The 18,581-nt window shown below is 38.5% G+C and overlaps 1 protein-coding gene across 15 annotated transcripts in view; it reads left to right on the forward strand.

The window, feature by feature from the left end:
• camk2g2 (calcium/calmodulin dependent protein kinase II gamma 2) overlaps positions 1-18,581 on the forward strand; it is a 61,694-nt gene that overhangs the window by 15,009 nt on the left and 28,104 nt on the right. For all 15 annotated transcript variants that reach the window (XM_039672991.2, XM_039672977.2, XM_039672978.2 and 12 more), the window contains exons 3-6: positions 8,393-8,452; positions 11,981-12,035; positions 13,813-13,878; positions 16,160-16,232. In XM_039672991.2, coding sequence (XP_039528925.1) covers positions 8,393-8,452; positions 11,981-12,035; positions 13,813-13,878; positions 16,160-16,232 — 254 coding nt within the window. The remainder of the gene's footprint in view (positions 1-8,392; positions 8,453-11,980; positions 12,036-13,812; positions 13,879-16,159; positions 16,233-18,581) is intronic.

Consider the following 18,581-nt stretch of genomic DNA (forward strand, 5'->3'; position numbering starts at 1 on the left):
CTAATGTTGATTTAGCTTACTGCTAGTCTCATACAGACAAACTAACACTAAATAAGATTATAACTTTCAACACACTCAAATGCAGTTTAGTGTGATTGTGTAGACCAAGTGAAACAGCGCTGCGTTACCTCACAAATTTCATTCGTCTAATAAACTGACGTGTGAGTATTAACTTAGCACATGCGTGTAGTTCAGTAGAATGAAATGTCTTTATTCCTTTATATCCGCGAGACTCGCGTGTGGCGCTAACATCTGTCTCTTATTAGCAATCACGACCTGCTTCACACCACAGTCATGTTAAAAACATCAATGTATTCTCTCATCCATAAACATTAGATCCATCAGCATGACGACAAGTTCCATAATTCCGCTTATGCCTCATCAACCCATAAGCCTTTGTTGCTGTAAGAGGTTAGCGACCCCTAGCGGCAAAAAAATACATATTGTAGCTTTAAAGGGGATGAATTTAGAGACCATGCTGACAGTCTAACAACATGCTAAAGGATAACATGCTGTCGCATTTTAAACATTAAAGCTAAAACAAAATTAGATAAACCAGGACCTTACTAATCAAATGGTGGTGGGCACTAATCAAGTCAGGTGGTAAACTTGTTTTGCTCTGGTAATTATTGAATGACCTCTAGGGCGGTCATCCTTCGGCCTTAACCTGATGTTTACAAATCTGCCTTTCCACAACACCAGGCCTTTCCCAATCCATCGCAGACTTACAGAGCTGAGAGAGGAAGCTAGAGGAAGAGGAAGCAGGCTTGGCTCTCTTAGCTTAGTTTATGCTAGTAGTGTGTCTGTCCTTTTCTTTTATTCTAAGAAGTTTCCGCTTTTTACTACTGATGCTCCCCATGTGCTTTATTAATGTGCTGCAGGTGAAAGACTCCCTGCCTAACTGTTTGAATGCACCAAAAGTGAATAGACACGGCATAACCCTGCTGATCTGTGCTGCGACTCGTTCAGCTCACACTGCCTTGAGCAGACGCGTTTAGTTTTTAATTGTAGCGTCTGTTCACTAACTGAACTAAATGATTTTTATTACTCTAATTTCTCTTATTTCAAATGGCTACAGATTTATTTTTTTGTAAGTCAAGTGTCTCTTTTGAGCAAATTTCATTTGATTGTAACTGACATGGTCAAAATTAGATTTTTTTTATTTGTAAAGTGGTGAGTCAATAGGGTAGGCTATGTGATGCTACTGGGCTGAGCTTGTTTTTATCTCCTGACCAGCTCTTTTCATCCTCATCAGTAGAAAACATACAATTAATTTCATCACAGATTAACATGTAGCACATCTGTCAAACAAGCTGTGTCTCCTGGCGTGTGCGGAGCGGTGGAGAACACTGACTGGACCCAGTCCTGCGACATGCAACAGCTGCAGTCGGTATGACGCAGGGAGTGTCTGGAATCAGAGAGGACTTGCTCACATGCACACACACACACACCAAACAAATGTGATAGCCAGTAGAGTTCGGTGTGTATATGTGAATTTTGATGCATATATCTGCAGCGATATTAGTCAGAGTGTGAATTATTACAGAGAATAACTGTTTTGACACGTTTATCAACTGTTTGTTCGCAGTTTTTGTTTGACATTATCCAGTTATTTTCAAGAGCTCATAAACTGATTTCCATTAGCCATAGAAAAAATGCCACAAATGCGCCTTCTGGGACAGATTGAATGATAGAAATATGTGGAGGAAGGCATATAGGTGGAAAAAGAGAGCTCAGTTGGCTGGAAAGAGAAGTCAGGTGAGTGTTACCATGGTGGCAGGAGAGGATATAATGTTATAATAAACGTGTGTGTACTCATGTGCTCGTCTATGTCCCCCTGCAGTTGTCTAAGAAAAACTCTGCACTGCAGATTAGTTGTAGGATGGCGAGGGATCAGACATCCCCGCAACAGCACCTTAAGCTGATTTTAAAAGGAACAGGCCGTGTCGTCTCAGTTTTGGAAGTGTGCGTTATTTGGAGGACATCAGGCGGCCGAAGGGTGCCTGTCTGTCTTGTATTTGCAGGCTTTCGATTTCATGCTTAAGATATTGAGAGCTGTTTTTGGTTGTTTATTCTGGCAGTACGATGCTTCATTGGTATGAGCTGAAGAACCAAACTGAGCTCCTTTCCTACATTAATGGAGTGTCTGTCTCACTGGAACCTTTTTTATTTGCTCTCTGACAGCTTGGCTCACTACACGCTTGCGTTGAACCAGCGATAAGGTGTCGTAGGGGCCTGGATTTCATTAAAAAACACTCATATACACAAGGTTTACTTTCTCCCTTCTATATTTACACACATCCCTCTAACACACGCACTCACACCTGCTGTTCCAGGACAGGTTTCATTCTGCATCCACTGCATTAATAAGAGGCGACTGGATCTGGTTCCAGGTAGAAGCTGTTTCCTTCTGACTGTCCCTTCCAGCAGTGTCACCCTGTCCAAATCAGTCTGTTCACCCAAGAGAAACGACCGTCTCACACCCTCTTCTGCTCTCACTGACTTTATACTTTGCAGTCTTTCAATTCACATCATTGCAAATACCATAATAATCAATATTTTAGTTAATATGTTTCTTTATATTTATAGTGTTAATTTATAGTCTGGTTTTTTTATCAAACAGTCAACAATCATTTTAGAAGTAAAATATGTATACAATAATCAAAACGTGTTTTTCAGTACAATATTTACCTGCAAGAAATGAACGGGAATAGCAAACAAAATAATAAGTGATATTTTCCTACATATTTTTTCAATTTTGTGTCTGGGATGAGCGTGTGATGCCACTCCTGAGAGAGAAATTGCTGCATCTTTGCTGGACTGAAAATCTAAATACTGTGCAGTAGTTCATAATTCATCAACTGATATTTGGCAATTTTAAGATTAATAATACCAACCATTGCCAGTTCTCATTTGGATGATTGACAGTAGTCAGTCAAGATTCTGTCTCAAGTCAGTTCTGGAATTATCCGACAGCCTTGACAATGAATGAGTTCCAAATATGTTTGGGTTTTTTTGTTTGTTTGTTTTTACATTTTATTTCAAAAAAGTGTTTTTTTGTTTGTGCATTTTTATGTTTTATCATTTCTGTCATTCTTGTTTCCAACCTTGATCTCTAGAACTGTATCTGTAAGACTTTTTACAATATTAGGCCCCGTCCACACTACTGCGTTTTCGTTTAAAAACGGAGAATTAAAACGAATACGATCTCCGTCCACACCAACCTTTTATCTGTGTGTTAGAATTGATCTCCGTCCACATTAAAACGACTGAAAATACCCCAAATAGCAAACTGACATTGAATCAACGTGGAAATATGACATCGAAACAATGTTGATCTGACATTGTTTTGCTCATCGAATTAACGTTGAACCAACGTCAGACGCGTCATTCTTTCAAAACTAACGGAAAATCAACTTGAAATCAACGCGTTGTTTCAACGTTATGAAAGCAAACCAATTTTCGATTTTCATTTAGCTTTGAAGAATGCCGCGTCTGACGTTGGTTCAACGTTAATTCGATGAGCAAAATCAACGTTGTTTCAATGTCATGAGAGACGTTGTTTCCACGTTGATTCAATGTCAGTTTGCTATCTGGGACGGATCACGTGACCATTCACCAACACTGGGCATGTGCGTGCCGGTGTAAACAGTGGCTGACGAATCGGGGAAGGACACGTCATGACTGATGACACCCAATCATAGAGCCGAGCGTCAGCCTCATCATTTCTAAACTCCTCCATTTTGTCCCGTCTACACTAAAACGCCCTCCGGAAATTCAAAACACAAAACGGAGCTGCAGCGTTTCTAAATTTCTTCGTTTTTTCCGTTTTAGTCTGGATGGGAGGTGCAAACGTAGCAAAAGGTCTTCGTTTTTAAATGCAAACGCAGTAGTGTGGACGGGGCCTTAGAAAGAAGGATGGCCTGGACTTGGCATTCAAAACGTTTCTGGTTCAAAACATGAGTTATCACACCTATGACCTTGAGCAAAACCCTTAACTCCAGGTTGTTCCAGTGATATTCTAAGTGCTTTTGTCTGCTATATGACCACTACTGACATGGATATCTTCGCTTTTAAATCACTGCGGTTGGAACATTTTGGAATACTCAGCTACTGAACTACATTTGCATTTCCTAAAGGAACTGCCAGTAGAACAGCAAGCAAGAGAACTTCAGGAAAAGGGCATGACTGAACGGATTGGAGCAGGACATGTCAAAGAGATGGGCAGGGTTGTGATAAATGAGTCAAGATGATGATAACACTCCACCGTGTGTCTGTTGTCACGGAAGAGCAACTGACCAGCAGGAAGGGATGGAGAACGAGCCGAAAGTCGGTAGTCTTCAACTGGAGTTAGCCTGTGATTTGTAAACAGTGAGGGCACTAAGGTCAGCGTTGATGAGCCAACAGAGGATGAAAAATAAAGTGCGAGTGAAAGGGCCACAACAAGGGCACTTCTCTGGAGTGCAGAGTAGATGTGAGAGAAGAATGAACAATTAATGAAATCCCTCACCTTTTCCAATATGTGTAGGAGTGACCCTACTGTCTGTTCAGAGTCTGGGCTGACTAAGTGTGCTGATACATAGTTTCATGTCCTGTGTCGTGTTGGGATCTGTGAGAGCAGGAGCAGCTTGCACATACAGTATGTGCTCACATTTTCTCAATGTGTTTTTCAGAGCTGAAATTAAATTAAGCCAATTCATTTTTTGCTGTGTAGCATCTGTTAGTAAATCCAGAACAGAAATGAGACTTATTGAGCTCCATGGCACCTATTATTAAAAAAAGTACTGCAATTGTATAGTGGTATATGGTTTAACTGTAAAAGCAGAAATGCATCTGGCAGCAGGTTTCCTTCTAGTCTGCACTTTTTCGCCTAATTTTACATGCGTCTTTTCAGCACTGTGAGCTTGACCACATAGATTCACACTCTCTCTAGTGGGTGCATTTGAGGTTACCGGTGCATAATGCATCTGCTCATAATCATGCTAAAGTGTCATCATTGTATTGACTTGCTTACAGAAGTTATTTCGCTCTAGCCAATAGCCATTGATAGACATGAAAGAAACTTATTGATTTGACTTGATGTTTTTATTGTTTAAGGAACTTGGAAAGAGCACCTGCAAACATACATAAACAGCTCCAGCTGGATTGGTATTTATGATACATTATAAAACACACAGTTCTGTTGCTATTGTAAAAGCTGATAAACATCTTGAACGTGTTACTGCACATTCAATATTAATGTGTACGTTTCTTGGCAGTCATGAACACCCTACAGCTAGACCAATGAACTCATTTGTGGACATTTTGTCTGATTATTACACTACAGTTCAAAAGTATCAGGCCAGCTAGTTTATTTTTTAAAGAAATTAATACTTTTGTTCAGCTAGGATGCGCAAAAGATGCGCTGAAATCATTTATAATGATACAAAAGATTTCTATTCCAAATAAATCTGTTCTTTTAAACTTTATATTAATCAAAGAATCCTGAAAAGATTTAGTATAGTTTTACTCGAATAAATGCAGGCTTGGTAAAACTTTAAAAAACATACTTACCTCAAACCTCAAAAATCACACAAATAATGGTTTTAAATTCTATTTTCACTGACCGTTTTCTGTAACAGAAATATAAATTGTATTATGGAAAGTTCCTTCTAACTGTAATTTTATTGGAATCTATTGTAATTAGTTTTAAACGATACAGTTGCTGGTCTAGAATGCTCTTGTTCGTCAAAGGTTTATGCTGATCCAATCTCAGGAATCTTATACACCTGTTGATGTTTCATTTAACCATTCATAGCAGTCAATTTAGTGTTCCTGCTTTCTGAATCTCTCTCTTTCCCTCTCTCCGAGAGTCCATGACATCATGGACTTGACCGCACAGTGAGAAAGCAGCACTTAGCCCAATTGGATTTTAGAGATGGTCACTGAACAACACATCATTTATTTATCTCTGCAGTAATGGGATAAAAAGAGAAATCGAGAGAGAGATTGCACAATGGGAGGAGTGTGAGTGGAAAGGAAAAAAGGTGGAAGGGGAGCCACTCAAAGCCATTTCTCTTTATCGAATCCTTTATCAGATCACAGCCATCAGTGGATTTGTGTTTATTCTACTTCAAACTTGATTTATAATGCAGTGGATAGATAACATGTGGAAGATGCAGCAAAATGCTAAAAACAAAATGTTTTATTACACATACTCAGTGCTTAATTTATGTGTGTTTATTTTCTCCACATAGCAGCAGTCGTTGTTTGGCCGTCTCTCACACTCAGCCATCAGATTAACAGTTCTGTAGGGACCCGAATATTAAATGTCCTGTATTAATTCTGTTAGGTAATAAAGACATCTGCTGCCATAAACCGAACGCACACGCACATCACTCACAGCGGTCACCGTTCGTTCTTTCAGAGGGATGTTTATTAGGTAGTTTTTCTCAGAAAAGCTTTAAGCCACCCGTGATCCCACACCCACATGTATTTCAACAAATATGATGAAAATATCATCACTTCATGTGTGTGTGTGTGGTTTGTCCATGAGAAGTACTGTGAATGCTAAGGCTGTGTGATGTTAGTGTGGTGGTGAAGTTTTTAGATTAATATTTGATCCTTTAAGATTGAGGCTGATGTCATTTCTGAGAATCATGCTTTGGGCTGTCGGAGAATTTGAAGATCCACATGCAGTTAGTGAAGGTATCCGACAGGAACATAGAAACATGAATACATAAACACCCTGGGACTAGGGTTGGGTATCGTTTGAATTTGAACGATTCTGATTCCGATTGCGATTCCTTGTTTCGATTCCGGTTCCTAACGATTCTCGATTCCGATTCTTTTAAGAGGCAGGGTCAAAAAAGTTTAGCTAACCTTGCTAACCAACGGCCTTTCTGAAGGAAATACTCCTTCTGTAAAAATACTCTTTTTATCACAAATTTTGCAATTTTGCCAAGATTTCGTTATTTTTAGAAAAGTGAAGCCACACTTTGGATCGCCGACGTAAGGTACTCATGTTCGACTCGCGTGGTTATGCCAACACTTCCGGTAGACGCTTCTTCATTGGTGTTGTTCAGCGGTTTCTTCTTCCACTCGGCGGACTGTGAATATCGAAACTAGGAATCGAAATTTTAACTTTTGAACGATTCCGGGAAAAACGAAAAGTTAGTCTCGGTTCCAATCGATACTCGATTCTCGATACCCAACCCTACCTGGGACATCTATAGTTTTTTTTCACTCTTTATTATATTTTGTAATATTTTTTTTTTTTTACAGGTTGAGGTCTGGCTCATTTTTAGACGAGTAGCACACACTGCATTGAGTTCATGGTTTAAATTCCTACCAGTGGATCACTGCTGCTGCAGATGACTGTGTGTTTGGTGGACATACACATTCTTTTCAACTATGGGTGTTGTCTGGCGTCATGCAGACAACTCTAGATAAGATGCTTTACATGGAGTTTACACAAGACCCAATACCAACAGCCCTGCATTAGAAACCATGCATGTCCATGCTGACACATAGACAAGCATAGTACAAACCCCTCTTGGCTTATTCTGTCACATGATCAGGTCTCTACCATGAATGGTGGTGCGTAACATAATTGTTTATAGGCTGGGAAGACCTATGTATTCATGTTATGTATTTACACTGCATAAGCCGTTTGTTTGATTGCCCTGCAATAAAAAATCTTGAGAGGTTTCCCATAGAGGCTATGACTTTGTATCCTTTTAGAGATCGATGCTTGTTATTACAGGATGGCCAGTTATATTAATCTCAGACGCTTTCTTTCTAGACTGGACATCTTTAGCTCATGTACATTGCAATCACCCAGAGTCATTTCGTATATTCTTACTAATAATAGGGCAGAATGCTTGCTATTAATTACGTAACTTGCATTGACTGCATCACAAGCACTGTTTACACCTGGGATTGATATACATCTCAGGGTGATTTGACCACATTGGGTATTTTTGGATAATGAAAGTGAACCAAATGACCAAAACATATGGAGTTTTTTAGGAACATTTAAAAAAACTAGACTGGACATCTTTAGCTCATGCACTTTGCAATCGCCCAGAGTCATTTGCTATATTCTTGCTAATAATAGGGCAGAATGCTTGCTATTAATTACTTAACTTGCATTGACTGCATCACAAGCACTGTTTACGCCTGGGATTGATATCCATCTCAGGGTGATTTGACCACATTTCTGGATAATGAAAGTGAACCAAATGACCAAAAAACACCATTTAAAATCATATGGAGTCTTATTTAAGGAACATTCAAAAAACGAAACTTTTCAACACTGTAAGTGGTTCTTCACTGATAATGTTTGAGTTCTGAGAGGTGTCGGCGGTTCAAGGGTTAAATGTGCTGAATTCTCTCTGTGTTTAATCCTCAGATCATCAGAAGCTGGAGAGAGAGGCTCGGATCTGCCGTCTGCTCAAACACCCCAACATAGGTGAGTCTCTCTCAACAACATGCTTGTGCTCAATATGCTCAATGCAGATTCGAGTCTAGCATGCAACATGTCCTGATCACATTCTCCCCTCAATAATCAAGGATAATAGTGGATGTACAGTGAGACATACTGTACAAACATGCTTCACAGTCAACACAAGATTATTTGCATGGAATGAGAAAGGATGTGGCTGACACGACAGATCACACAGACAAAATCTCCTGCTTATGCAAAATCATGGAAATGTCTCAGGCTTTGTCCCTTCAGGCTCACTGTGAACAGCTGAGTGCTGTGGTAAGATGTTTCTGCATGGTGATAAAGGACACTGAGGTGTAGTCACCAGGTGCAAAAGAGAAAGTTAGAAAGTGTGTGAATTCAAAATCAAGCTTTTGTGGCATCTGAAGTTATGAACACTTGAAAGAATACAACAGGATTAAAACAAAACGGTTGGAACTGTTTGAGAAAATATCCTTTAACCGTGATTAAATGACTCACACCAGACTTATCTAACAGGGAATATTCACCCAGAAGTCTTACATGTAACTCAAAATGAGAGGTTAGATACAATGTTCAAGCCGCTCCTTTTTTTATACCAAAGCAATTTAAAATCCAAAAAGGACAAAGAAGCCATATAAAATTAGACTATAAGACTTTGGCTATTCCAGGTTTTCTGAAGACATACTATATGTTTATATAAGGGACGATCTGAAATGTGTGTCATTGTTCATTGATAATCATTAGCAGCCACAATCGTCACTTGATGTCTCTCTTTTTTTTTTTTAGCACTCAATTTTCTTCTTTCTAGGAATTGTCTCCCTTCCCACCCCTTATCTCATCTCTCCCCTCACGCATTTCTTTCTCCTGTATTCCCTCCCTTCCATTCCCAGTGGCCTAAATCTGTCTTTTGTACCCTTTACTGTTTAACCGCCTTAAATGGCCCTTTCTTTCTCTCTCGTTTTCTCTTTTTTTTACTCTTTCTCCCTCTCACTCTCTCTCTCAAAGGATCAGATTGTCATGTTTTCAGCATGGACTGCCAGTAAACTCCTAACAAAAAGAGCAATCAAGTTTGTATATAAGAGAGAGAGAGAGAGAGAGAGAGAGCATATGGCCTATGGCAGCAAAGACTCAAACTAGTTCTTTTCCACTTCCTTTTTCTTGAAAAATAGATTGTACACATGCAGGGTAACTTACAGTCTTGAACTAGAGCCTTACTCTAGTTCAAGTCAAAAGTATTAGGGCAAGTTTTATTGCTCTAGTAGAGTACAAGAGCAATAACTAGTGTCAATATCTAACTCAAATTTCCTCTATCCACACCTCACTTCTCTCAGGCCAACCTGTTAAAATCTCTCTCCATTCACACAGTGTTCACAGCACCATGAGTCTGAATTGTGTTGAAACACAGCCCTCCTGTCAGAATGTGTGTGTTTGTGTCAGCGCCGCGGGTGATCCTGGGTGTATGTGGAGATAATATAATTCTGCTTTGTCCTCTCTGCCCTCCTCTAGCACAGCCACCTCTCACATGTCTGAGATTAATGCTCGCTGTCATTTACACAGACCCACACACAATGAGAGTGAGCCGAGGGGTCTCTTAATGCCTGCGTGTGTGAGATCTGGCAGGTGCACTGTTTCAAATCTGTAACTACCAATGACAAATTCATTACTTTCAATCAGGATAACAAATGTTCCTTGCCTTACTTGCAATGCCACCGTTCCCTCAGTAATGTGAACCTCAGTACCTCCTCTGACACGAATGATGTCAGCTGTGATTCTTTTTCATTTAAAGTGGTCATGAAGTCAGTGTTTCTTTTTTCACAGCTCGGTCTTATTGTGCACAATATATCAAAGGCACATTGCTTCAAAGAAAACAAATGTGATAGTGTTGCCTTCTAATGTAACTTGTATCCTTTGAAGAGAAAACAATCCCATGATAATGCATTGCAACAAATACAAAAAAGAATAAAAATCCTAGATGTTGGCCGAGCATGAGAAAATGTTGTCTATAAATAAACATATAATTTATTTAGTTCTAAAATAGTTCAGTGTAATTAAAAATGTTCAATTAAAATGTGACTAAGCCAAATTTAAATATATTTAATTTAGCCCAATATTTGTATGTCATATATCCTTATTAGTGTATCAGTCATTGTGGTTAATAAAAATGGGGTTTATTAACTTCTCCCCTCCAGACCTGTTGCTGTCTGTGTTTCCATTGCGGTCTGAAGCACCCTGAAGATTAGGCATATGAAAGCCTGATCCTCGTCGTTGGTCCATTGGACGTATTTTAAACTCCATTGTCGATTCGAATAGCAAACAACTGTTAATGCACGCACTGCAAAAGAATTTAAAAAAAGAAAATGGTGGTTGAAATAAAATGCTGGATAGAGAAAACCAATCAAAATGCTGTGTGAACTCAAACCATCAGCAAGCCCCACCCACGAAAGTTCCTGAACTTTGAAAAAGTACTACCTTGCGAGCAGGGAATTTTTTCCCGGAACTTCATTTAGACCCTGGTTCCTGTGGTCGAAACACACAGAGTACCACCCCAAATTCCCTTGTTCCTGTGGAAAGGAAAAAGGGGCATAATAGATCTTATCTTGTAAAAATGTAATATGTAAATTGACCTCGGCCTTGTCAACTCGGACACAAGTATTTTTAACCAGAGTGTTTCCTCTTGCGTTTAGAAATAAATAAAAAAATCGCGTCCACACATGCTCAGTTTTAAAAAAAAATCCGCATCTACATGAAAACGCAAAATTACGCTATCAAACGCTGTCAATAGCATGCCACAACCAGCAGGCGGTGATATAACCCTAACTGTAAAGCCACGTTGGCCAATCAGAAGCCTAACAAAAAGTTATTACCCGTTCCGGTAGGCGGATAATGGCGCACAATCTGACGTCAAACACAGCGAATAACAGCGCACACTCTGACGTCAAACATAGTGGATAACGGCGCACACTCTGACGTCGCAAGCCAAAACGTCGCACTCTGATGTCGCACCCCCGTTTTACTGTCTACACGACAATACTGTACCCGGCGTTTCGGAAAATCCTCACCCTGGCAGGAGTTATCAAAAACACATGATACTGCATTTCCATGTGGACGAACGGTCGATTCGCGTAAAAAAAAAGTCACAGTTATAAAAATACCTGTGTCCGTGTGGACAAGGCTCGATTTCTGTTAATAAAATAAGTTTGAAAAACAAGCTGCATTGTCATAATTACAACAATTACAGAAATACATAAAATATCACGCCTTATATGGTATATAGCATTTGAATATTATGTTTTAGGTTGAGAACCACTGTCCTGTGCTGAGTTCTCTGGCATGTGGAGTTGCTCTCTGTGTGCACCGTTCCAAATGGGGCACTTACGATGCTGCCTTAGAAGGCATTAAGCAGCAAGGTTGCGGTTTTGTAATTGAGTTAATGAGGATGACTTCATGGGCAGGTCAAGAAAAGGATAAAAGCTTGTTCTGTTCATACTGCTTATGTTGTTTCTCTATTCTCTATTCTCTCTACCTCAACAGTGCGTCTCCATGACAGTATCTCAGAAGAAGGCTTTCATTACCTGGTCTTTGACCTGTGAGTATCTGAGTCAGACACTCTGATCTTCCCTCTTACTTCTGCTGTTAAACAAGATTGATCCTTGATGAGGCCTGTATACTCACACTTTCCACTTCCTTTCAGCCCTGTTTTGCTGTAATTGACTGTTAATTAGAGGAAAATGTAATTGATGTATGACTATTAAACTCTTTTCTCCAGCCTGTAGGCCCATTTCTCTTTACCATAGAGTAGGGATGCACTGATATGGACATTTTGGCCGATATGGATATTTCTTTATATTTGAAAGCCAATAAACATAAATCCAAAAAGTATTGAGAGCCTGATTACAAAGTCAAGTCAACTTTATTTATATAGCGCTTTTTACAATACAGATTGTACAGTATCAAAGCAGCTTTGAAAATAATACAACACAGATCAATAATATTGTTGAATATTAAATGTCCCCAACTAAGCAAGCCAAAAGCCAAGGCAACAGTGGCAAGGAACCAAAATTCCATCATGGACAGAATGGAGAAAAAAACCTTGGGAGAAACCAGGCTAAGTCGGGGGCCAGTTCTCCACTGGCTAACGAAGGAACAGTGTGTGGTTCGGGTAACATTAGAAGACAAATTGGATCGAAACATTCAGAGTATTTATCCATTTCCATCTGTTTGGATGTCAAAGTAATCACGCTGGTATGGAGACGAGTTGTTGAGGATCAGACCCTCGGGATAAACAGAGAGACTAATATTAGCGTAGACGCCATCCTTCTTAGGATGTACCAAGTACATCAGGATTTATGGGACGTGTTCCCGGTTCCAGATGATCTAAACTATGCAGCATAATTTTGAATTTAGGAAGTCTATAGTGTGTTATGTGTATGCTAGGCCAAAAATGTGTTTTTAGTCTAGATTTGAACTGACAGAGTGTGTCTGCTTCCCAGACAATGTTAGGAAGATTGTTCCAGAGTTTTGGTGCCTGCAGTCGATTTTGATATTCTAGGTATTATCAACTGTCCGGAATTCCGAGATTGCAATAGACGTCAAGGACTATAATGCGTTAAGAGCTCGCTCAAGAACTAGGGAGATAAACCATTTAGTGCTTTGTAAGTAATCCGCAATATTTTAAAATTTATACGATGTTTAATAGGTTTATGGTATGTATCCTAGCAACAAAGTCAAATGACAAAAAAGTTTCGACATTAAAAGCCATGTCACAAGCACACAATAATAATGTTCTCAGACTTGCGCTGCACAAGTTGCACTTAAATGTATTTTCCTTTTTGAAGTAATTCCAATCATATTTCAAGCAATTCAAAAGCATCATGGCAAAGAGTTCACGTCGGAAGTGTATCTGCTGAAAGAAACTATCTATTATTTATTGGCTTTAACATATCAGTTAAATTTTCTTACCAGGCCGATAACATTAAAAATTAACGTGTATATATATATGCATGTTGTGCATCCCTACGATATGGTCTAAAATACTTTGGTTTATTTCTGAACTCCTTTGCTTGAGTTATGTTTACATCGTGTTGAATGATTATTAGAGTCTGAAATGTTGAGGTATAGAGTCCTCTGTGTAACTGCATTGTGTGAGCGAGACATACGCGTGTTTAGATTGTAACTGTATGGCCCTCTCTCAGGGCTCTTGTGTCATTAAAACTCTGATAGCGCTAACCCAACACTTAAGTGCTGAACTACGGTGATAAAACTTCCCTCCATTAGCCACACACTCCTCTAGTGGCCTCATGCTCTTTATAGTTTTGAGTTCTCCTCCCTTGAGCTGTTGATAAAGCCTGTATTTCTTCCTGTAGTGTGACTGGTGGAGAACTGTTTGAAGACATTGTCGCAAGAGAATATTACAGTGAAGCAGATGCAAGGTATGTTAAAAAATTCAGCTAAAACCATGTCAGTGTTTATCTGTAATATTAGATTCTGTATATAAATACAATACTGTTCAAAAAAAGTTGGGGGTCTGTTAAAGTATTTAATGTTTTTGAAACAAGTGCTCACCATGGCTGCATTTATTTAATTAAAAATTAATTATTTCAATTTAAAATGAATGCTTTAAGTAACTGATTTTTATTTTAATATATTTTAAAATGTCATTTTTCCATGTGATGTCAAATTTTCAGCATGATTACTGTTACATAATCCTTCAGAAATCATGCTAATGTGCTTTTTTTGTGATCAATTTTTTATTGAATCAGAGAATATTTGGTACAGAAACAAAGGTAGACATAAACAACATTTTGAACACATTCTCTCTTTTCACCCCCCCCTCCCCCCATATTCCCAAGGCGACAGAAATCATTCTAATGTGCTGATTTGGTGCTCAAGAAACATTTCGTAAAATGTGTGCTGCTTAATATTTGTGTGGAAACACTGATTTTTTTTTTCAGGGCAAGAAAGGAACGTTCACTTTTAAATGGTTGTGTGTGTTCTATAGCAGTTATCTATAGTGATGTACGCATAGTACCATGGTATTACTGTCTGCAGTTGCTGCACCATGGCACCACCGCAGTACTTTACTGTAAGGCCTCAGTGAAGATATTCTGACTCTAATGCTGCCCTTTGGCCTCAGACAGTGAGACAATCATTAAATGCCAGGGCTATGCAACTGATTATTAAATGTGACATTTTTATTCCAAATAATGTCAAGCTATGTAAATACTCTATGCTTTAACAGGGATTGAAGCTGGTCTGAAATAGGATGTTACTTTTAAACTGCTGCCTGAATAGGCATCTCCTTAAATTTAAGCTTCAGTCCATATCCACTTCATATTCTGCACCAAGCCGGAAGAACAAAATTAGTGTCACTTTCCAATTACTTTAAGGAGGCACTTTCCAGACATTCCGTGTAAAGACTGCTTCTGAGAGTTTGCATCAAGGGAGAACAGAGAGAGTTTTTGCTGGAAAGTGCCTCCGTAATGCGATGGAATGGAATGCAGTCCACAGATTTTGCCAAATTTGGAAACAAGAAATGCCTTCCTCGCCATCCTTCCACAAGAGAGCTTTAGGGAATATCTAATGGGGCTCTTTCTTTCCGCAACGGCCATTGCTTTTCTTTCTGCTAGCTCTCTCTTTTTTTTTTTACTTGAAAAAATACATTTCTGAATGATTTGGTTTAAGTATGCTTCCAAACAAACAAACAAACATTTCCTCAGAGAGATGTCATCTCCTCCCAACCCTTCCTCTGTCCTCAGGTCATGACCTTTTTAAACAGGTTTCAGAGCTCTGTAATGAGCTGCTCCACTCTCTGCATTTATAAACATTCTTTCCAGCTCCACCGGTGCTTATTTATGTCGCCTCACTGTCTATAGAAGTATTTCTTGAAATGTCTCTCTGCAGTGCTAGTCTGCCGGTTATAGAGAGTGTGAGAGACAAATATTGATCAGAAATAAAATAAAGCGGTATTATTATAAACTGTAATATTGTTACAATTTAAAGAAACTTGTAATAAGTAAACAATTTCTATTTAAATATATTTTAAAATGAAATTATTTGTGTGATGGCAAAGAGACATTGAGACATTGACAATAGAAATATTTTGTAACATAATAAATGTATCTACTGTCAGTTTTGATCACTTTAATGTACCCTGAATTAAAAGTGTTGATTTCTGTATAGACCAAAAAACATTACTGACCTCAAACCTTTGAACGGATGTGTATAATGTTACAAAAGATAAATGCTGTTCTTTTGAACTTTCTGTACATTTGAAATTCTTTTTTTGGCGAAAAAAACTGTTTTCAACAATGATAATAATAATAAATGTTTCTTAAGCATATTTTAATGATTTCTGTTGGATCATATGACACTGAAGGCTGGAGTCAAATAGAAATAGTTATTTTAAATGTAAACTATAGTTAAACAATATTACTGTATTTGCTGTATTTATTCAGCTTCAGGAAAAATGTTTTGGCATTTGGATGACATGTTAAATGTATCTTCATTCCCATCCTGGAGCTACTCTGTCAGCTTTGACTTCCATAAAACAAATCAGAGTATTACCCTGTTTATACAAAGCTCGGTCTCTCTGCATAGGCCAGATTCTTCAGCTAGATTTCTTGTGCCTGATCTTCTGTCTGGAGTTAGATCCATGTACTAATGCCTGGGTTTCTTTCCCTAATCTGTCCCTTCTCTCTCTCTCTTTCTCAGTCATTGCATCAATCAGATCCTGGAAAGCGTCTGCCACATCCACCAGCATGACATTGTGCACAGGGACCTCAAGGTGAGTCATGCCGCCAGCGTGGCAATGTGCCAAATCTGGATCTTGCGTCATCCAAACCCTCCCCCTCCTCCTCTTGGCAACACTGTGGCGTCATCCGCACACACTCAAACGTGCTTGTGACATTAAACACTGTGTGGCTGCTAACTTGTCCCTGGAGCACATGGATGGCCGTTTTTTTTGCCTGTTTGATTGTTATTGTGTTTCTTGGCGTCAGAGAGTGGCCAGAATCCAGAGGGGCGATTTGATGACAAGCACAATGCAGAAAACAATCAAAGGGATGTTTAATAGAGGATGCCGGAGAGATTTGGTGCTTAAATGCCATTGTTCAGTCTGAACTTCACATTGGATTGAAATTAAACAATGCTTCCTTGCTTGTCAGAGGTTACAGTAATTTTTCTTTTGCATCTTCACATCTTCCTACAAGTATATGTAGTAGAGTCTGTGTAGGTGGTGAAATCATGTGTGTTTGTGTGGAAGTGTTTTTTTTCTACAATAATGACTGATGAAAAACAGATCAGTGGCATGTGGTGGACAACAATGTCTCTAACCTCACCCCTCCAGAACCTCCAACTGAACCGGCCCTTTCCATATTAGCTCACCTCTTCAAAAGTAAAGACAGACAGAGGAGTGCTGAAGGAAGGTCGGTTGCTATGGAAACTTGCGTGATGTCATAGAGGCTGCAGAACCATGGCATGGTGGTGAGCGTGTGCAATAGGGACTCATTTTGCCGCCTCTAATTCATCAGAGCGAAATAGACTGTTGAACACAAGAGAATCTTACGACAGGGACGTAAGAACCGAACAGGGACAGTCGAGCAGCAGCTATACTGATAAAAAAAATGGTTGTAACCGATATGGGGGCTGGTTTGGCTATATAGTAGAAAGAAAAAGTTCACAGATGATGTTATTGTTAATATAATATTGTTAAAACTATTTTTTTAGTTAGTAATTTAAATAAAATAAGCGTTAGATTAAAAACATTAACTTAAACAAAAAATAAAAATGTTGCTTGCCTTTCTTAACTAACTGATATAAATATGAATAACTAAAATGACTAAAACAGGAAAAAAAATTAAATCGATTTTAACTAAAAAATTCTAAAAGTACATAAAGTACTAAAACAGCTACAATTAAAATATAATAATAAAAGGTCATTGAAAATATTAATAAATGTTACATTGTACAGGGGTCAGCAACCTATGACACATTAGCACGTGACAATAGCTAAAGAAATGTAAGTCCCTCAAACTTGCATACAGGCTTACATTATGAAGTAATCATTCCTCATAGTCACACAGCCTGTTTTATTAGGTACTATAAACTAATTAGGTACTTTATACTAATAAACTGAAATTTTAACCCGTGCTAGCTCACAGATCTGACAGACCATTCGCTTCAGTGGTTATCCTTCTATGTGCCATAAGGTTTCCAAATGCTGATATGGTATATAAATAATACTAAAATAAGAACATTTTATTTGTTATTTGTATTTTTACAGTCATTTGTTATTTTACAGTTATTCCAACAAATGTAAGGTTGACATTCTATTTATTTAGAAATGTTGCAATTTATTTATTTAATTTATTTATCTATTATCTGCAATTCAGTGTTGATTGTTTGCTTTTTTTGTGTTGATACCAGTTTCAAGTGCTAAAAAATTATTCAAATGTCTTTGTGCTCTTAAAAAAAAAAGATGATGAGGAGGAGGCTGTGATGCCTAGCATTTCAAACTTTTGACCTTTAGACATTTTTTGGCTTGGCTTGGCTTATCAATATTCCTTAGTTTACATTATTGGGCATTCTAGTAAAGTAATCTTCTGTCAGTATGATTTAAAGGGATAGTTCACTAAAAAATTTTTTATCATTTACTCACTGTTAAGTTGTTCCAAACCTGTGTGAAAAATCGTCTTTTGCTTTCAACAGAAGAAACTAAAGAATTTTGGCATTCAAACAGTTGACGCCGGTAGCAATTGACTTCCATACTTGGGAAAAAAAAATACTAAGTCAATGGCTATTTTCAACTGTCTGGTTACCAACATTCTTTAAAATATCTTCTTTTGCATTCAACAGAAGAAACTCATACAGGTTTGGAACAACTTAAGGGTGAACAATCCCTTTAATTAATATTTATTATAACAAGCCATCACCATGTCATGATGTCACAGAAAGTCTGTTGTGTGCAGCTCTCTATAAAACTTGTTCCGGCAGTTGTTGTAGGGTTGCTGCGCTGTGTCCGGGTCAGGGCTGTGTCTGCAGGGTGTGTGGGACAGCGGGGCGAGAGAGCAGCTCACCCCTGCTCTCGTAGCATGAGATAACAAGCCCTCCTCTCTGTCTCTTCATGAATTATGCA

This window comes from Pimephales promelas, chromosome 11 (assembly GCF_988280905.1).
Source record: "Pimephales promelas chromosome 11, fPimPro1.hap1.1, whole genome shotgun sequence".
NCBI lineage: Eukaryota > Metazoa > Chordata > Actinopteri > Cypriniformes > Leuciscidae > Pimephales > Pimephales promelas.